Genomic DNA, 22,081 nt, shown 5'->3' on the forward strand with positions numbered 1-22,081 from the left:
ATAAAGGAGGGATGTAAAATCCAGTTTAATTAATTAACTGGTTAAACGTTAAGCTTAACTGATTAAACGATGGGTGGGTGTGGTTGGGAAGGCTTTGAGATGTTCTGTTCTTTACAGTATCCTATTTTTACTGTGTTCATATGTGCAAAATGTGCAAAAAAGTACAATTTTCCAATGGGAAATTTTTAATAATTATTCTATGTAGTACAGTTGTAGCCTTGTTACACAGAGTTCTCTGTAAACTTGAATGCTTGTCTCTCCCACCAACAGAAGCTGGTGCAATAAAGGATATTACCTCACCCACCTCGTGTGTTTTAATAATTATTCTTCCCTTTACTTGTATACATGGCAAACTGTGCTATTTTCCAACTAAATCCTTGCTTTACTATTGACTCACAATCAGCTTTTTTGTAGTCTCAAAGAATGTAAAATTGAGGCTTGCTTATAAATAAACTTGACTGAAATTTGGCTTTGGATAAAAAATTGGATCAGTTTCAGCTGAATTTATAAACTAGAATGGTTAGGAGGAAACCTCTCTTTCTCTCTATTGTCCTAGCTTTGTGATCAGCTCAGCCTTTTCTTTTTGTCTTGCAAGACTGAGAGCAGTTTAGGTTAAAGAGGGAGGTAAACAGGAGAAAGTAGGGGTAATTTGTCAGAAAAAGGGAATTAGGATGGTAAGAATTGAGAGAAGAGAATATAGAAGAAGAAAATGATACCGAGGAGAATAAAAAAGTCAGAAAGGAGAAAGTTGTATGCAACAGAACTTCAGGTTAGTAAAAGTTTATTTTTCTTTTTATATCCATTGTTCAGCTTATAATAGAGCTTTGGACAAATTTTGTTTTTTCTGGTATGTGCCTAAACACTGAAATTAAGCATTCAGTTGTACCTCTGCTTGTAGCTGTAGGGCTTTATTTCATTTATGTCAAGATCACACATAAACCTTTCAAACATATCATAAAATATATATGGTTTCATGTGTTTAGCACACAGATCTGTTTCTAAATAAGTGAATGAATAAACAAAAAAATTCAGGTCTGTTGCATGGGTTATTTTTAATTTTTGAGTACTGAAACACGCAACTCCTGTACTATAATAACTTCTGACAATGGCATCTCAATATGGGCTAAAATGAGCAATATCTCAGGGTCATGCTTCTTACAAATTATTCAGACGTAGGAATAATTTAAGATTCCAGTCTTCTAATTTTTAAAGCTCATAGTGTGACTTGCTAAGAATGGGTCAGACCATGAAACTTTCTTTCCCCGAGCCATGTATGCTCCTCTGTGTAGAGTCAGAGAGATGTCATACAAATGGCTATCCATCAGGTCTCCACTTACCTTTGGCTAAAAGAAGTTCAGCATAATCAGGCATAGAACAACATTAGGTTTTTAAAAATGTTAATACAGTTCTGAGCTGAATCTACTCTCACAGATGCTTTACTGTAAGAAATGGAAATTCTGCCCTTTGAAATTATTTATACTGCACAAATTTCTTGCCATGTTTTCGTATTGTCTGCTATTATCACATCCTTGGCCAAGTTCTTGTGGGTCAGGTTTATGTCTGGTGCAAGCCCATTGTCAGTGAATTGGGCATTGTGGATTTTTTTTTTTTTTTGCTTGTAATTTGCCCTACTTTGTCTTTCATTCTCTGAGCTCTCTCGTGTGTGTGCTATTACTGTACACTAATGTAAAGTTAAATAGAACAATTTTAATGTCCATCTATTGGCCATCTCTTGCTTTGATTGCTCTAATCTTTCTCACTTCCCTCACCTCCATCACTTCACTCTTCAGTCTATTAAAAACACCATGGTAAAGTCATCATTCCTATAACTTCAGTCACAACTCCCCTTTCTTGGTTCACTTAACCGGCTTGCTGTCTTCTACCATGTCAGATTTAACCTCTTCATCCTTACGGTTGAGGCCCTACATGGCGCTTTCCTTATTTACATCCACAGGTGCTGGAACTACAAGTGCTAAGGGTGCTGCCACCCCTGCTGTTTTGATGTGGTTTTGGTGTGCAAGGCTCACAGTTTCATTCAGTGGATATCGGGACCTCCACTGTATAAATTATTCCAGCTCTCCTCCTTATATCTCTACTCTTATTTCCTCCTACTCGTTTTACTCTCTGTTTTACCCAGACCCCCTCCTGTAGTACGCTGGGGAGGAAGGGCAGCAGTCTGTTGGAACAGCTGTGGATAGTGGAAAGCACTATGAATCACCACTGCCATCTGGGAATTCAGAAACACTGATGGATTAACAATACCTTAAGGTATTCTTATCTAATCATTTTAATGATTGAGTATAGATTGTTATAAAATCCCACCCCCCAGAAAACAAAAACAAACAAACAAAAAGTTCAAAGTACTTCATGTATAAGATGTAAAAAAAAAAAAAAAATTTGTCTGCACTTTAAATTGTGGCTACCATAAACCATCTGTTTTTGGTCCTCTTTTTGGCCAAGTGAAGTGAGGTCATGCTCTCAACTTATAGCAAGTCTTTGTTTACTATATGGTGGGAATTTTAGAAAGCACATTTTCACCTCCAACTTGCATGGCTGGAAGCAACTCCTGTTGCTTCTTTCCTACACTGTGCCAAGAAACTGCTGCTGGCCATATTCTAGCATGAAACCTGGAAGAATCCGGGAAGCAGGATATCTGACCTGCATGCCTCACCAGGTGTTGCTGTGGAAAGCACTAGGTACTGGGAGAGGTGGGTCCATGCTTGGGACCCAGCTAGGAACAAAGGGTGCAGAGCATTGGGCAAAGAGGGTTTGGTTGGTTGGTCACTCCCTCTGTGAGGGAGATGGGTGTATGGTAGTCTGTATCTGTCATCTCTCCCCATGTGAACCCTAAAGCATTAAACATAAGATAGATGAAAAGATCCCAACTATGTTACATTTCTGTTTAGCAGGAGCTCATTCAGTTTAATATTAATTTCAACTTTTTACTGCTCTGTTCCAATTGATTGCTATTGAACTCACTTGAATATGAGTAGTTTTATCAGATGTTCTGTATTCACCATAGGGAAATGTGGTTTGCCCTATCTGTACTGGGATTTTTCAAGGTTATTACTATAACCCTTCTGCCAGGTGGAGCCAGCAGCAGCCATGGTGGGGTTTAATATCCAACACAGGACTGGCTCGAGCCTGCACCTAGTAACCTGGGAAATTCACACACCACCCCTCGGTGACCGCGACAGACAATGCTTTCTGCTCGCAAGCACAAAGTCTTGAGTGCAGAAGAGAAACTTTTACTAAAAGGGAAGGAAGTAACTTGACATTAATTTCAGAAAACACCACAAACAGGATTCATAAACACAAAACATGAGTAAAAGTCCTACCCCACTTAGGTTGCGTAACGTCCTTTTCCTCTTAGTTTCTTAAGTCCAGCAACCTAAATGTCCCCTTCACATGCCCAACCCTTCTTTGGACTGGACTCTTTATTTAAAAAAAAATTCTAATTTAAAATAAGTTACAATTAAATCTCAACACCATCATGCTACACAAACACTTACAGTCTCACAAAAATGAATTAATAACCATAGTCTGTCCATCCTAACTACTAACTCTTGCTCCTTTAAAGTTCTGGGCTTTCAGTTTCTGTTTCTCAGCAAACTAAAATATAACATGTTCAAAGAAAGGCACAAGCTGGATAGGATTGTTTTTCTTCTGTGCTTATGTGGTGGTGGACTTTGGCCAAGCACAGCAGAGGAGTTACTTAAGACAGTCTTAAAAGCAGCGGCTACGTCTACATGGGCAGCGTCTGTCAATAGAAGTCACTGTTGGCAGAGGAACCTCGACAGCACCTCTTTCAACAGATTGTGTCCACACACAAAAGCAGATTGAAAAAATAATCAGCTCTGTTGACAGAGAGCAGACAGACTGCCCTGCCCTCTCTCGACAGGACAGCTGACTGGAAGCTCAGCAAACAGGGCTCTCCAGGGAACCAGAAGCCCTCTCTGTCTGCAGAACTATTTACATAGACACTCTGTTGACAAAGGTACTATTCCTGATCAGGAACAGGGATAATGCTGCCAACTGAACAGCTGAGTTTTGTTGACAAACTCTTGATAGAATGGAGATACACATATTTCACAGAGCTGGAAAGGACCTCAGGAGGTCATTGAGTCCAGTCCCCAGCCCTCTCAGCAGGACCAAACACCATCCCTTCCCCCACCCCATTTGCCCCAGATCCCTAAATGGCCCCCTCAAGGATTGAACTCACAACCCTGGGTAGCAGGCCAGTGCTTAAACTACTGATCTATCCCTCCCCCTGCAGTGCTTTAGCTGTGTAGATGCTTGGCGAGTGTTGTCGACAAAAGGGCTGTTCTGTCAACAGAAGCTGCCTGTGTAGATGGCCAGAGAGACAATATATAGGAAAGGACAGAGGCAACATAGCAAGGAACGGTGGAGTGGACTGAAAAGAAAACAGGAAGACATTATTCAGTGCACCTGTGGCTTCCTATATGCCTCCACACTTGAACCACAAAAAAACTGTCTGAAAAACTTCTGGGCAGAAGAGACAACCTATTTGGGAATATTTTGAAGAAATTCATTCCCTAGGTGAAAAAAGAAAACATGTCAACTCTAAGTAGTGTAAGGAGGAAATGCAGGGCCTAATTGCAAGAATGAAATATCATTAGGAAAATTGCCTGTTCGGAGAAAATCATGTGGCTGAAGATGTGGCTATGTCTGAGTGGATCAACTGGTTAGTAATTTAAATATTTTGCTCTGCAATGCATCATGCTTCAAGACTGTCTGCACCTTTTACGAGGGCCAATGAGGAGGGATGCACAGGGGGTCACATGCACCCCCAGTGTCTGCCACCTCCTCTCCCTGCACTCACCATCAGTGCCGTGCTGCTCCAGTGAGTGTAGGGATGGTCCAGCCCCTCCCCTGAAGTGCATGGTCCCAGAGCAACACAAGCTTCCTAGCTTGCTCTGCTTTCGGGCTATGCCACTCCGAGGGAGGGGTGGGACTGTCCACACACATGCACGCACTGGAAGTGGCTGGTGGGGGCAGACCATGGGCGGGGCATGGGCAGAGCAGGAATGGAGATGGGATGGGGTGGGACAGGAGCAAGTTGTCGATGCCCCCTTTGGAGCCCCCCTTCCCAGTTGCCAGTGCCTTGTAGCATGAATGTAGTTTGACAAGTGAATTCCCAAGCTGCTTGCTGTGTTGGATGTTGCTAGAACAAAATTCTATATTAGCTAATCCTTATGGCTTGTATAATTAGTTAACCAGGATTAGAATCTATCACTAAAGTACACAATACAGAAAGCTTCAGTACAAGAAATCTAAAGTTGCCAGTTGCCACTGAATGTAATTTTCTTATTTTATACTACATAATATGTGCCCCTTATTTTGGAACATCATGACCACAAACCATAATGGTGATGCTATAAGTCTATTCTCTATTTTATTTCAGCTTAACTCAACTGTTCCAAAAGAACTGCATTCTGTACTTTTTTTTTCTCAAAAAACAGAAGTGCCAATGAATTCAATGAGGCTTACTCCCAAATTAAGTGCACTTTAAGACAGTCATGCTGTGTCTACCCTACAAAAAAAACTTTGAAGTTGCTTTCTTCGAAGTACAACTTCGAGGCTGAGCGTCTACATACACCATACTTTGAAGTTAAACTTTGAAGTAGGGCACTAATCCATTCCTGGGAATGGAGTAAGAACTTTGAAGTTACTTGAAGTTAACTTTGAAGTTATCTTCCAAGTAATGGAAAATGTGTGTAAACTCTCTGGTATCTACTTCAAAGTAACTTCGAAGTTAACTTTGAAGTTAGTTCCCATTGTAGATGCACCCTCAGTCTTAGCTTTTTTGGTAATTTGTTTTATGTCAATTTTTTTTTTTAATTTAAATCAATCCACCCTGATTGGTAACCAGATTTTAGCTATCCCTGCATTTAATACAAGCACAGCTGGTTTTTGGGTTACAAATTAATGATTACAATGAGCAAAGTACAACTTCATCTGCTGAATAGCTGACAAATCTAAGGAAAACAGAAGCAAACTGTATCTACATAGACACAGCCAGGGTTTTGCCCCACTTCCAACTAGCTGTTATGGGGACATTTCTTCAAATCCTACTTATATTGGTATACATCCTTCTTGTTATATTTCAATTTAAATTTCAAAGTGACTTTATCAGCAGTGGAGCAATTGGATAGCAATGTCAGGAACAGTACAATGCAGTACACTCATGAGGGAAAGGCAGTCACAATTCTTTCTCTTGCTGTTTAACTGATGTAGATGCACTTTAGTTCTAACTTTTTTCTAGAGACCCAATCCTGGTAGGCTTAATTCAAAGACAGTTGAGGCTGCTGAGTACTTAACAGGATCAATCCCTGAATTAGCTATATTTTGACTGATGAATCATGTATTTTCATTGTATTCTAGACCGCATCTTAAATACTTAGTTAATATTTTAAATCACAGGTTTCTGAGAATGTTTTATCACTACACTCTTCTCTTTCAAACATCTGACTTGAAAAGTAACATTCTAATAGGTAGATTATTCATTCCTTATGCACTGATATAAAATCCATTGATTTTTAGTATGAATTTTGGGTGCTTGGAGAATACAAGATGAGGCACTAGAAGTGTGACCTGACTTGGATGAGTTTCACGTTTTACTTTATTTAGAAAAATAATTTTTACAACAAACTTTATCCATTAAATGCTAAAGGAAACTTATTTTTAGTACTTCAGTTTAATTTATCTGAAACCTCCCAGCCATTTAGTTCAATTAGCAAAACTGAAACATCTGGACGCAAAGGTCTGAACTGAAAATTTTAATATGGCAGAGTTCTTTACGCCTGGGACATGCTGAAGTGCCCATAATTGTTTATTTGAAATGCTGAAGTGGAGGTACTGCAAGAGAGCGCAGTGTTCTTTTTGGGATAACACCCCTTTCCTCCCCTCTTCATAACAGATCATGTTGTCCTTTTTCAATATAGTAATTTTAGTACTTTGGAATCTTATGGTATTTAGTCTGAATAACAGTTTCATATTTCCAAGCACAGAGTGTAACTGCCAGGAAAAATAAACTTGATTTTTTCAGTGTGTTCAGAGCCACTGTTATTTTATAATGAGGCAAAATTAAGAGAGAGAAAATAATGCCTATCCTGGTAGTCCCAGAGCAAACATCCCAATATGTTGTTTTATCAAATTGCATTTATAATGCAGCATACTACTGAACTTTAAATAATTTTTAAAAAGTTACATAGCTTTTGATAAAATTAAATCTTTTTCTATTCAATTCATTTTTTAATCAATCTAAAATGCCTTTCTCATTCTTTTAGTGTACACTTGTGTTTAAACTTTATTTTTTTTCTCTCTACCACCCATAGCAAAAGGGATTTATTTCTTTTAATTTAGGCTATGCTTGCAATTTTTCTCATTCCTGATCTTTCCAAGTTGTACTCTTTTATGCTACCTTTTGGCCATAAGTCATTGAAACAAAGACAAAAAACATGCTGTGAGATTCCTATATGCTCAGTGACTCTTTTTGCCTCTCCAGCCATGACCCCATCTTCCTTCTTCTCTATGCCTTTAAGCTAATTTTGGATAATTTATGTATAACTGTTCCTTTGAGCTGTTCTCTTCTACCTCAAGCCAGGATAGAGTCAGGTCTGGATCTGATCCAGACTGGCTCACACCCTTAACGGCTCATTAGTGACTCTGGGCTTGTCTACACATCTGGGTCGGTCTTCTGGAATTCAGTTTAATGCATCTCATAAAGATGTACAAAATCAATCGATCTGGAGTTGGCAGTCAATCACTGTGCTTCTCACTATAGGAAGGAGTAAGGGAAGTCAATGACAGTGATGCTTCCATTGGTCTTCCTTAGTGAAGACACTCACAAAAGTTGATTTTTCAATACATCGATTCTAGCTATGCAATTGCTGTAGAATTGTGTATCTGAAATCGACTCTCAGGTCTAGTGTAGACCTGGTGTCTGCATTGGTTATAGTATGGCTCCCCTTCTGTATCTTCATTCTTCTTAACTTTTTAGCTGTTTTTTGACAATACAGAGCAGTGATGGATGACCAAATTAGTGAGTGGGTATTTGAGTGGCCTTCTTTTGACTCAGTAGGCTGCCTCGGCAACCTGCTGCCTGCTGGGGTTCCACCTGCAGCCTGTGGGCCACAGGTTGCCCACCACAGCTGTAGAACATATGATTTTTGAAACTTTGTCCTTTTTCTCGTTCTCTCTACTGCTTCTTTGGTCAGTGTCTCCTTTAGCAGCTCACCCTTCTCTTTCTCACTTTCTATGAGGTCCCACTTGTCTCTAAGGCCCACTTGTCTTATCTTTCTACATCCTTTGTTTGGGTGATCAATCTATTCACATAGGCTACAGTTACACTAGCGACTTCAGCTGTCAAAACCCCAGTTTTGTTGACAAAACTGGCAGAATGTCCACACACAAAATGCTTTTTATTTACAGCTTTTCGACAAAACTCAGCACTTTCACTGACAGCATTCGGCCTCTCATCCATGAGGCATAATATTGCTGTCAACAGATTCTGTCAGCAAAAAAGCTGTGTGGATGCTCAGAGGGGTGTGGGGGGAGAAGACTGGGGTGGGGTTCTCTCGGCAGACAGAGTATCCAGAACAGTGAGCAGCTCTGTCTGCTGTGCTTTCTGGGTGCCTGCTTTGTTGAGAGAGCAGCTTGGTAGTCCAGCTAAGCAGTCTCCTGATTGGCTTTTGTGGGTGGCTGCACTGTGTTGACAGACGATATGTCGGGAAGTCTTTTCTGGCAGTGATTTCTGTCAACTGATCACTGTAGTGTAACTGTAGCCATAGCTACAAATATCAGTTTTACCCTCATGGCTTACATATGTAACCTCTCCACTTCAGACTTTTCTCTCTTCACTCACTCCTGCAATTTAGGTTTTCTTTTGACATCACTTTCTAGATATCTTGCCATGGCTATGTCTACACTAGAAGCATCTGTCTATAGAAGTTACTGTCAGAAAAGCTCTTTGGACAAAACGTCTGTTGACAGATTGGATTTACCCATAAAAGTGAATTGATCTTTTGATCTGCTCTGTTGACACAAGGACACCCCGCAGAGCATCTACACAGCTTTTTTGTCGACATTTCTGTTGACAAAACACATTTTGCATATAGACACTCCAAGTTTTGTCTACATCATTCCCATTTTGTCTACAAAACTCTCTAGTGTAGACATAGCCCATGAGATTAAATTTAACAGGAATAAAATTGAACTTTCTTTCCAAGCCCTCCATGCTCCTTTCTTTCTTTTGACAACATTACTAGATTTCCTGTTTCTCAGGCCTGTAACCTTCTTTGACTTTCTTTCTCTTGTCTTGCATATTCAGGCTACATCCAGATCTTTTAGCTTCTTGCTATACAAGATTTCTCTGATCTGATCTGACCTTTTCTGTCTGTCCAAGTAACCAAACCTCGTTTCTAAGCTCTTCTAACTTGACTACTGTAATCACTTCCTTTGTGACTTCCCAGATACCCACATCACTCCCCTCCTGTCAATTGAAAATGCACTGTTACAATCATCTTCCTTAGATATTACTCTAAGTATGTCACTCACAGCCCACCCCCTTTGACTGGATATACCTGCACCACACGTGTCTCAAAAGGGTTGTTTGCGCTTTCAAGCTGAAGAGGCGTGACTCCTCTGACTCTGCTGGTATGCTCAGCCTGGAGGCAGAGTATAAAAGGAAGCAGACCAACTCAGTCTAGGCAGGCTGCTGTAGTGTCAGGATGCAGACTTTAGACTCTCTATGGAAGCTGTTACTGGCTCTAATTACAGAGCCATGGCATGCAGAGTTCCAAATGAACTTCAGGCTGCCTGGTGAGACTGTAGAAGAGACCATGGCTGCAGATGCTATGTCACGTGAAGACCCCAGAGACCTGGAAGAACCATCAAATATAGCCAAGGGGAAAAAGTGTATGAAACAATCCAGGAGTCTTACACTCTTCTCTGGTGAGTGAACCAGGGAACCAATAAGAATGTTTCAGGAGGATCCGCACTGACTTGATGGTGAGCAACACCACCAGGGCCACGGGCTGGGACCCAGAGGAACAGGGAGGACCTGCATCCTCCTTCCAAGGGAACTAAACCTTCTTAAGTGGTGCCCGACCCCCACAACCCCCAAGTGGTGCCACACTTCTCCAGTGGGCCAATGGATGACACAATTTCACAGAGGTATGCTATTCTATTGATCTTGGCCATTAGGCCCTGCTATCCTGAGTGGAAGGGCTACTTTTTTTTTTTTTTTTTAATTTTATTCCAGCCACTGCCAAATCTATACTGAGTGGAAGGGCCACTTTATTGACGCTGGCCATTGGGCTGTAATACATTTGATGATTGGTGTCATAATGAGGGACCTAAGCATGTACTATATGTTTTTTTTCCCCCTTTCTTCTTACCATATGTGCCCTGGCACCCATAACAGGGCATACTTACACCATGACAGTCCTTTCTGTCTTCCACTGCATAAATTTCAACGATCTGTCCTCATCTTTAAGGCTTTTGTGTTACTGAAGCACACTGTTGCTTCACTGCTTTGTGTCAGCAACTCTTGTCAGGGCTCATATACTTACTCCACCTAAGAGATGTTTACATGGTATTTATCTATAAAAAATGTCCTCTCAGATGTCAAATGAAGGCTAGTGATGCACTATGCATCAATATAATTGTGAAATGTATGTACTAACACTATATAAGGAATTTTGGATGCATACTGATATTATGCTTTGAAGTCTGTAACCAAATGAAGAGAAAAATAGGTTTTGTCCTAGACAAGAAGGAGAGTAATAATCTTCCTGTCTCTTGTGTAAATTGAGCATGGTGATGGTAAAGACAATGGGCAGTTAATTTTCATCTGAATCGAACACCAGGTACCAGGATGATGAGGAAACAGCATGATGTCAGCTCACTTGAGGATGTGCTGGAGTCTGAATCCCAGTGGATCATCCTGACTCTTGAGACAGTGTCAAGGCTGTTCCCCACCCTGGTACTCTGAGTGCAGAAGGTGGGGGCCCTCAAGAGATCTAAAAAATATCTTGCCTCTATAGGCTTCTGCTTAAAAGCTTCCCAAGACTGTAGACTCCCTGGCCTTTGGAGGTAGCTTCCACCAACCAAGTGCAAAACTCCCCCTCTTCCTCTTTAGAACCCAGGAGGACGTACTTGGGATGCCTACCTGTGGGGTAATACCAAGCTTTTAGCTGTCTCTTAGGAGAGGGCTTGAAAACAAAGAGAAAACCAATTACAGTTTCTAATAGCTGACCTCTCACTCTTAGGCATTCATACACACAAAGAAGACATACTTGTTAAATATACTTGGTTGTTAGGTGCTACAGAGCAACTTTAAAAAGGGAATTAAAACACAGAGGATTACTTCCCTGGGTCTCAGTTTAAAAATTACAGCATACGGGGGGTTATATCAGCCAGCCTGAGTAGTCCCAGATCAAACCTAAAAATAATAATAATAATAATAATAATAAAAAAACTGATCACATCTGACAAAATATTACCTTTCCACTCGCATATCTGTTATTCCAAGATTTCTCTCAAGGCATAGATATTAGTAAAAACATCCAAGCCTGGTTTCACACATAAGCTATTTTATCTCTCTTCTGGCCACGCAAAGGGCTCACCCAGCAGATAATTGCTCAATTCAAAAATCCCCCTCTCTCTCCCAGTTGGCTCACCTGTCTGCTTGCCAGCACAGGACCCACTATCTCTGAGTATAACTGAATACTGGAATGCCTAGAAAAGGAGTAGTAAGCTTTTCCATCCATCATACAAAGACAAAGAACTTCAGGGAATACAGGGAGAAGTAAAAGGGTATTGTATCTTGTTATCCATCACTTAGGAGATAAAGAAAAAAGCAGTCTAGTAGCACTTTAAAGACTAACAGAATAATTTATTAGGTGATGAGTTTTCCTGGGACAGACCCACTTCTTCAGACCATAGCCATACCAGAAAGATACCAGGAAATAAAGAGGCCAGTGTGCTTAGTATCTTTGAATGATGGACCCCAGAGTATAGGAATGGATGATGCTGAGAAGTGGCTTCAGGTAAGAAACTTATTTTAGTTGAGGATTACAGCCTGTAAAGTTTTAATCACTTAGGATTATGTTATCCTTCTCTTTGTAAGCATTTCTGTCTCTCTTATTTTTGCTTGGTATCACTTAAACCTCAGTTCTTGGCTAATACAATTTGAAGCATATCCCATGCTGTGATATTAAACAAAGTGTGAATTCCTGGCAGAATCAGGCATGTTCATGTGCATGCTATCTCTGTAGAGATAGAAGACCTGGCAGTTTCTGTGAGCATCCAGTGACAGGCTTGATCGTGAATATAGACACTCCTGGAGAGTTTGGAAGCTGAGAAACAGCAATGGTTAATCTGTAGTGCAGTTAAGGCTGATGGAATCTTGAGAAATTTGTGCGGCTGTTTGCCAAGCTGGACTGGGAACATCTTAACACTCAGTTCAACTTGTAGATGCTTGGTACCACTGATGTATATCAATTTAATTATTAAAATCAAAATGTTACATTTTCAATCGTAAACAAGTTGTACACATAACAAGCCCAAGTACCCATGCAATCTTGTTACTTTTACCCTTTTTCTTATCCTTCCCTCCCTTTGATTAGTCCACTCATCAAGATTCCTCTCAGAGTCTGTGGAATTCTGCTCAGAAGCAGGGCTCCACTTTCATGAAGCTCACTACGGGACTGGGAACCTAGACCGTAAACTTTTTTATGGGCAGAGATCACATCTTTATGTGCTTGTTCAATAAGATCCAACCTGACAGGAGCCTCTTGGTGCCACTGTGATATTTGTTAATAATAAACATTAATAATTAATAATAATGGGATAACGGGGAATCAAGAGGTCTTAAAAAGTGCCTTGCCAGTTTATTAAAGAAACCTGCTTCTCGTTTCTGTTTAGAACTAAAATTGCTTATCGAGCTAACAAAAGTAAGTTTTTCCTCCTACATCACACAGTACCATTGTTAGGAAAACAGAAGAATTCTGTTCTGGTTTACATACCATCAAACAATTGTAAAATATATATGTTCTGGTTGCAGAAGCTGTACTGTCTGTGAGGATGAATGAGTTGGAAAGAATAAGCTGGGTTTGTAGGGATGTTTTTTGGAAACAAAACATAATTGCACTGGCAAATTGAACAAACTTGATCTGGAAATCTTGGCAAAAGAATAGAATGGAAAGTCCTGGAATATGAGACCAGCCAAATATCTGGTCTGCCTGAAAGCCTCACCGTGTTTCCTTGTGTGTGTTAGATTTTCACCAACCTTTGCTGAAAGTCTTACAATGTCTTACCAAGTTTTCTGTGGTCCCAAAAAAGTTTGTTTACAGCCTCTGGTCCTGGTCCTCAGTGTTCTGTGCTCTTATTTAGCCCTAAATATCTTCTAAGAGCCCAGTAAGCAGTGGAAATAGTTAATACTGCTGGACAATATTGACCTTCTATGGTTTGGCAAACTCTCTGATTTGGCACCGGTCCTTAGGGTTCCAGACTCGAGAGGTTCAACCTGTATTTTGTGGATCAATACCTTCACACCTGACAAATCAGATTGAGTTTCCATATGACACACACACTATGTAAGCAAACCTAATGATTACAATTTTACTTATGGCTTTTGTGAACTCTGAGATTCAAAGCACATTCAGAGATACGCTTTTTTTTTTTTTTTTTTTTTTTTTTGAGACCTGTTGTATTATATCACTCCACTCACTTTCAGCTGTTCTTCTGGTCTGTTCAAGAGATGAACTGTCTCAGAACAGCACAGAGCAACACCTTTTTGGCTTGGACAGTCTGAAAGTCATGCTAAAATACAGCATTGTAAAATACAAAGTGGGCCTTTATTTTGAACTGTTTCACAAAAAGTATACTTCAGAGGGTCCATCTTTTCTTTTTTGGGCAACACGTGGTTATCTATGGTACATTGACAAGTCCGTGCACCTTGTCAGGTTTCCAGTTGGCAATATTGTTATAGTTTGATTTCATTTTGCTAATGTAGCAAATATTTTAGTTATATGGTAATTAATAAAAGATTTCTGATCATAATCATTTTAAATTAGTCCTATTTTAGATTTCTTCAGTTTACTAATTACAGTAGTTTCAATAAGTTTCTTAGAAGCATTCTGATGACTGGTTCTTTTTCTAGATGTCCCGCGATGAGACAGCGTGCAAATATTGTGGAGTCAGCTATTTGATCCTTCATGAGTTTAAGCTGATGGAAGACAAAGTAAAAGCAATGGAAAAGGAGATGAAGTTTTATGAAGGAAGTGTAGAGCGGGAAAAAAGACTTCAAGCACAACTACAATGTCTTAGTCAAGACTTTGAACAGTGCATGGCTGACAGTGAGTCAAAAACAGAAAGGTCGTAACCTATTAGTCCTTATATTTTTTCATATTACCATTCTTGTTAGTTTAGTTGAAAGGATAGTTTCAGAATGCAAAGAGGCTTTGGCTTTCCTTCCAGAATCTGCCTGAATCAGGTGTAGTTCATATCTGAATACATATTGGTATTTTAATTTAAATAATAGTTTGAAGCATTCCTTAGAAGCAAATATTTTCTACTTGTCTAGTTTAGACTGAGCCAGTCAATAAATTTTAAGCAAAAGGAAGGTCAGATTGTTTCAGAGAAAGCTATTAAAAAGATAGAAAATAAATGCTAAATCAATATTTTAGATTATGCCTCCAGTAATAAAGGTATCGAAAATTGTTTAAATCAAAATTTAGAGTATTAAGTTTGACAGCATAAGGATTTTACATTTCTGAAAGATGTGTACTTATGTCCTTACAATAGCTACAATAATCTGCTAAGGAAAAAACAGAAACCTTTCACTGAAAATGTTACAATTCAGTGTCCAAAGTACTTAGAGCACTGAAACTGATGTGAAGTTGGTTAGTACTGCAGGAGTGAAGTTTTGAAAGGCTTCTAAGTCCTTATTTCTAAGTACTATATGGAAATCCATCTTGCTGGCATTTACTGCCAGGCATAGTGCAAGTTGTGTCACAGAAGTCCCATTAATATAGTGAAAGTTTTGCCTTCATGGAACTTCAGTAGATTGGCAGTATCAAAAGCATAAATATTTCATTTACTGTGTTTTATCTGTTGGTTAATTTTGCTTCATGCCAGTATTCATCATTATAGCAGCAGTAAAAGCAGAGACTGAAATTAACACATCTATTAACAAAATTAAGGCATATGTATTCCTTTCTGCTTCCATAGAAAGTTACTCTATAGGAGCAGTGATAAAATATTCCTTTGAAATCACTATGAATCTTAATAAACACCATAAAATAGTGGACCTGAGGAAACAAATAATGAAAAACACAGTCATTAAAAACTAGGCATAAAAATCATCACATAGTTAGAGGGTGGGATTTTTAAATTAAATGCACCAGAGAACTCTTAGTGCATGTAAATGACTGGCGTATCTTCATATTTGCATAATAATTTAGATCAGTGGTCTGTTATATTAACATTTTCTGGGATATAATGTGAGATGCTCAACAATCTTCTTTTCCAGCAGTTATGGTATGGTAGATCATCTTTCATTCTAGTTACATGGAACTTCCAGTTAACAGAATATTCATTTGTAATGATAATACTGCCGTCTGGCATGCTCCAGAATTGTATGGAACTCATCAGGTTACTGCACACTTCAATGGAGATGGAAAGAGGCACTATTTCTAATGAGAAAGGACCTCAGTCTGCTGTTTACCCAGTGGCAATGGCAGCACATGAGAAGTCTGCTTATAGCGGTGGAGAAGTATTTAATATAGTTCTTATTTTTGTGATCACTAAGGGGACGCTTAGGCTATGGTTACACTAGCAAGTTTTGCCAGCAAAACCCCAGTTTTGTCGACAAAACTCATGGAGTGTGCACACACAAAATGTATTTTGTTGACAGTATCTGGACAAAACACAGCACCTTTGCTGTCAGTGTTCTGCCTCAAAGTTTTGAGGCATGATGCTTTTGTTGACACATTCTGTCAACAAAAAAACTGTCTGTGTGCTCTGGGGGGGGCCTTCTCTCCGCAGAAAGGACATCCAGAACAATGGGCAGCCCTGTCTGCTGTGCTTCCGGGTGCTTGTTTTGTTGGGAGAGCAGCCAGGCAGTCTGGTTGCTTTGTCAACAAATCTGAGTACTCTCCTGACTGGTTTCTGTGTGTGGCCGCACTCTTGCAACAGAAGTTTTGTTGGGAAAACTCTCCTGGTCGTGACTTCTGTTAACAGAGTGCTGTAGTGTAACCATAGCCTTAGAGTTGCTGTTAGAGAGGCAAAAAGACAAAAGTAGCACAAGACTGAGATTAAATACAAAAGCTTATCATCAGAGAGCCCTAATTAAATAGAATTAGCAACAGAATTATCATCCTGATTAATTAATAGTCTTGATTGTTAAATAAGTATAACTAGGTTTAAGACAATTGGTTCTCTGAGAGATACATTCAGGGTACCTACCAACCTGTGTGTAGCATGTGTGTATTTTGGTCTCTGCAGTTGTGTTTACTAATTCTATTTATTAAAAATTCGATATGAGGCACATCCTTGAATTCATCAGGTTATGTGTTTTTTTAAACTGCAGTGTGACATTAATTTAACATGCCCATATCATGTTGTTTTACCAAGTACTGAATGGAGGAAATGTCCTGTAAAAGATGGGGTGTCTAGCATGGGTTTTTGCGTTTTGTCTTGTCAAGCTTGGAGCACCTGACTGTAGTGGAAGAACCCCTGCTCTCTCCCGCCCTGTAGCAAATCTCCTCACATTAACTTACCTGGCCAGTGAATGAATGTGAGCAAGAGACTAGTAACTATAACATCAACAAAGCGGTGTTTGTGTGTATGTGGGTTTAGTGCACTATATGCATATGCTAGAATAATGTTACATTATCAATAAATGTGGTGTTTTCCCTCATCCTCTGGAAGAAGATCCCATGTAATTATTTCAAGTATGACATTTTGGTGGAGAATTGTGACGGGGGAAGGTATCACAACTAATTTATTCAATAATAAAACATTAAAAAGAAAGATTGATCACTCAGGTGTATACAAGCCCACCTGTAGAAACCCTGGGTTTGAAAGAAAGATTAGAGTCTTTGCTTCCCCCCTCACTTAAGTGTGGGTGCTGAAGGAATTGAAAAGTGATTGATCACTCAGGTGTGCACATGCCCAGCTGTAGAAATTCTGGGCTAGGAAGAAGGATTAGGACTTGTCCCCAGTGTTGGGATTTTTGTTTTGTTTTGTTTTTTCTGAAAAAATGCTAAAAGCAAAAAAAACTTTTTTTCTGAAAAATACCACAAGGTGTTCACACAGCCAAGCAGGATAATTTGGGATAAGAGGGCTTTCCCCTTGAAATAATTACTCCAGCTCTACAAATGACTTTTGCTGACCCACCCCTTCATGGTTGAAAAGGAATGTGCGTGAACAAAGCACGCTTATTATTGCCTCGTGTGAAAGCTCCTTTTGCAATGCTGTGTCTATAAACTGTGTCTGTAAACGAGAACACTTAAAACACTCGGTTTTTGCAATACTGTGACTACGTGCATGCGATTTTCCAACATTACTTATTTAGATATTAGAGCATAAAAATAAGTAACTTTGAAAAAATCCTGCAGTGTAGACATAGCTAGATGTAGTACCCAGAGCCACTGAGACCTCATTCTAGGGTGAGTGAAGTATCTGCTCTGCAGCCTTGGCTGAAAGCCAGCTGGCCTTTAGCTCATGTGGTAGAGTACAGGGCTTTAGCCCCTGTGATTTCAGATTCTAATCTCTGGTGCCAGCAACCCGGGTCTGTTGGCGTTACATAGAGTTCTTGCTTCTTCCTCACTGGGTGAGGGAGCTAAGGGAAATTGGTTAAGGAGTTATTTCTCCGTATATACCCTCACCCATAAAGTCTCAAGAATTGAGAAGATTTAGGATCCCTGTCCCAGCCTGTGAAATGGGTAGAGTACATTGGTATTAAATAACCTTGGCCATAGAATCCGAGATAAGGACAGAACTTAGTAAATACAGTCATACTGTGGATTTGTAACACTATTAATGAAGTGCTGTGCTGCACGTGCCTCACTTCATTAAGCTAATTCTCCCCCATGGCAACTTCGAAGTGCTGGCTCATGTGTAGCTGCAGCTAACCCGCTGATACTTCAAAGTGCCTGGGGAACTTTGAAGTCCCTGTGCTCCTCAAAATTTTGAATTCTGACGCTATCCTCCAAAACAGTTGCAACCCCTCCCAGTTTGGTGTCATCTGCAAACTTGGTAAGCATACTCTGTATGCCAATATCTAAATCATTGATGAAGAAATTGAATAGAACCGGTCCCAAAACAGACCCCCTGTGGAACCCCACTTGTTACACCCTTCCAGTATGACTGCAAATGATTAGCAACTACTCTCTGAGAATGGTTATCCAGCCAGTTATGCAGCCACCTTACAGTAGCCCCATCTAAGTTGTATTTGCTTAATTAAAAGAAGTTAACAGAAGAGACCCCTTTTAAACAAATCCTGCATAAATTTGGGCATAACCCATGGACAGAACAGGCTCTTTCTGATGTCCACACTATTACAGTTCTAGAAGAAAAATTGTCTAAGTCCCTTATAATGCACAAACTTTCCTCCTCTAGTAAAAGGGAATCAGCTGCAATGTGGCTAGCACAGAAAGAGACTGGTCAGCCGAGAAAGCAGGATCAGGCCCAGCGTAGCAAGCAGGCGCTAGACAGAGAAATTGAAAAATAGATTAGGAGCCACTACATTAGAAGGCATAGGAGCAGAACTAAGGGAAAGCAGAGGTACAGGCGCTGGAAATTCAAATCCCTGGAATGATACGTGGAATGATAATATCTGAACTAATGAAATTTGCTTTTTGATGGATACACAAATAATTTAAAAAAAGTGAATAGTTAACTCTGCAAAGTCTGGAGATAATTGAGCATGCTAAAAAGAAAAAGTGTATATGAAAAGAATTCTCAGTTTCTTTGCAGCCATTCTAAAGGAAAAATGGGCCTTTTTCCGAAGGAGTGTCTGTAAATAACCCAGGCAAGGAAACACTGTGATCTAAAACATTTTAACTGTGGGTGCTCAAGTGAAAGTTGCTGAAAGGGTTGAAAAGTTTGAAAATTTTCTGTCCCCAATATATAAAAAGGAATGTAATCTATATACAGTTGTGCAAAAATAATTAAATTAGTGCCAGAGATGTTAAGGAAGAGAGAATGTGTGCATCTTTGTGTGTAAATACATATATAGTGTAAATATGTAAGGTTTTTAGGACCTAACCACCACAGGTAAAACCCTGTTTTGTGGGCTTGTAACTAATTGGCTTTGTTTTGTTTTTAATAATGCCATTTCAAAGTTGCAAAGATGACAGAATACATTTTTCCAGACATGGGTAACTAGTGTTGCTTGACTTTTTTGATATTTAGCATTTAATTCCTAAGGGAGTACAATGCTTTATAAAGGTCAATATATTTTTATAGACCAAAGGGTCAGTCAAAATCAGGAGAACGGTGAGAGATTCTGGATTCTTCTTTTTGTTTTTGGGAATGAAATTAGAAGATAAAGCTGTAATAAGAGTAAATAAGAAAAAGAGGGCAACCGTTCGGAACGCAGTCTTAAGGTGGCTCTGAGTAATCAAACTGTCACTTTGCTAATAGTACATTAAAACTCTGTGAATATAAAAGAAACAGTTACACCTTACGTAAAAACTGATATGACTAATGTAAAGTTAAAGAAGGTAAACATGAAGAAATGTGCATTTTCCTGTGACACATGCAATGTATATTGCAAAATGGGTAAAGAAAAAAACTGCAAAGAAAACATGCTACTTAATTCAAATCCTTTTAGGTCTCCAAAAAGGAAAGTGTTTTCTTTTTGAGATTTCTGTGTATGAACAGAACATAAAAGTAAAAAGTAATCAGAACTCTGGTAAAAGTTCCTTTTATTCCTTTTAAAAACAACACCACCAAAGTTTCTAAGTTGCTAGTAATTTTAAATGTTAAAACAAGCCAGAAAGTGACCATAAATGCAAATAACCTAGTTGGCAGTACAAAGGACCTGCAAAATCAAAAATTTCGGATTGTGACACTCCCCCACCTAGATATAGGAAGTTGGGGAAAAAGTCAAACCTGAGAATAAGAAATTAACCTAAGTAGAATATAAAAATTGTGTATGCATAGTACTAACATCTAAAAACAGATACAAAAGGGGGTCTGCTTTTATGCCTGATGCCTCTATCTTTAAATTCATCCAAATCCCCAAAATATAATTTTAATTAAAGCCTATGACACCCTAACACAGCTTGGAATAGCACTAGAAAAGAGGCACCAACATGCACTGAATGACAATGAAAAACAATTTCCAGTTACGTGGGGGCTACATGAGCCTATTGTAACTAATTAAGAGCTGACAGGGCACAGCACATAACACTAAATGGAAGAAAGGTGCAATGAAAGATGGGGAGTCTTGCATGGCTCTTTGGGTCTCATCTTATCAAGCTTGGAGTACCAGTCTGGACCTGCAGAACCCCTGTTCTGCCCCTGCCTCCAAATATTCTAAAATTAATTCACCTGGTGAGTGAATGAATGTGAGCAACAGACTGGTAACTATAACATCAACAAAGCAGTTTGTGTGTATGTGTGCATATGTGGGTATAGTACACTATGTGCATATGCTAAAGTAATTTTACATTATCAGTAAATGTGGCATTTTGCCTTTTCCCCAGAAAAAGATCCCATGTTATTATTTCAATTACAATTCTATTGTAACTGATATAAAGTAACAGGATGCAGTATAATATGCAGCATGCATATAATAAATAAGAAGTAATGAATTAGAACAGTAGTGAATTACAAAAGCAAACGTATTATAGCAGTTGCTTGAATATTTGTCTCTGCTGGTATGCAATTACTTTGGTCAACGATTGCCTATTATCAGCACATCTGACTATATTTTAAACAGTGTTTAACCTCTTATGTTTGTCTCATTATTTATGCCTCTGTATGTCTTCCGTATTCTGAATGGTTGTTACTTTTGTTTAATAAATTACTCTTTCCTCTAATTGTCATGATATACCTGAACATGAAAATCTGTTTATGATGACTGAAGTTTTAATCCCAGCTCTGAGAAGACATTATATGAATTTACCTGAAACGAAAGGGTTTAGCACTGTGCATTAGTTATTTCTACCATCTCATATGATTGGAATGTATCAGAAAAAAATTTTGTGAATAACTTATTTCATATACATCATGGATGTGTCATAAATATGAAACTGGCTAAATGTACATGTGACTTTACACATCTTTCATCTTACTCAGATGCTGATGAAAGATTCAGTATTCAGGAATATCTTCCAAGTTTGCATTTTGTTTACTTAGCTGCATGCACAAAATTGCTTTCTTTTTTTGGAGTCTGTTTTCTTGATAACCATGATGATGGTTTAAGAGAGAGCCCATTCAATTGTTTCATATATACACGTGGCCTTATTATATCTGTGATATTTTTATTGTATATGTTGTTTGCCAAGGTTTTCATGGAATATAATTAGGTTATCCAGACACCCAGTGCATTTTTTCTAGAAAAAAAGGTGGCAGAACTCAAGCCCCAAACCACCCCACACCCCTGCCCCAAGACCCAACCCCACCCTGGTGGCTTAATTCCCCCCCCGTGCAGGGCCCTAACCATCCTCCATGAGGGGCCCAAGCTGCCTCCCCATCAGCGTAACTCTCCCCAGGGGGCCCAAGCAGCCCTTCCATGCAGGGCCCAAACAGCCCTGTGCTGGGTTTGAGCTGCCCCCTGGTGGCTTAACTGGCCCTCCGGGGACCCAAACCACCCCATGTAGGGCCCAAGCTGCCTCTAGTGGCTTAGTTGCCCTGTGCGTGGCCCAAGCTGCCCAGCCGGCTAGGACCCAAACTGCCCTGCGTGGGGTCTGCACTGCCCCCCCTGTGGCTTAACTGCCCCTGGGGTAGACCCACACCGCCCCAGCAGTTTAACTGCCCCCCCAGTGGGCCCTGAGTGACCCCACATGGGGACCAGCCACCCCCAGGCAGCATCCAGACT

General features: G+C 39.6%; 1 protein-coding gene across 1 annotated transcript in view; it reads left to right on the forward strand.

The window, feature by feature from the left end:
- The window catches only part of LEKR1 (leucine, glutamate and lysine rich 1), a 100,121-nt gene that overhangs the window by 12,246 nt on the left and 65,794 nt on the right, over window positions 1-22,081 (forward strand). The window contains exon 4 of the mRNA XM_075004300.1: window positions 14,189-14,403. Coding sequence (XP_074860401.1) covers window positions 14,189-14,403 — 215 coding nt within the window. The remainder of the gene's footprint in view (window positions 1-14,188; window positions 14,404-22,081) is intronic.

This window comes from Carettochelys insculpta, chromosome 10, assembly GCF_033958435.1.
Source record: "Carettochelys insculpta isolate YL-2023 chromosome 10, ASM3395843v1, whole genome shotgun sequence".
Classification (NCBI taxonomy): Eukaryota; Metazoa; Chordata; order Testudines; family Carettochelyidae; genus Carettochelys; species Carettochelys insculpta.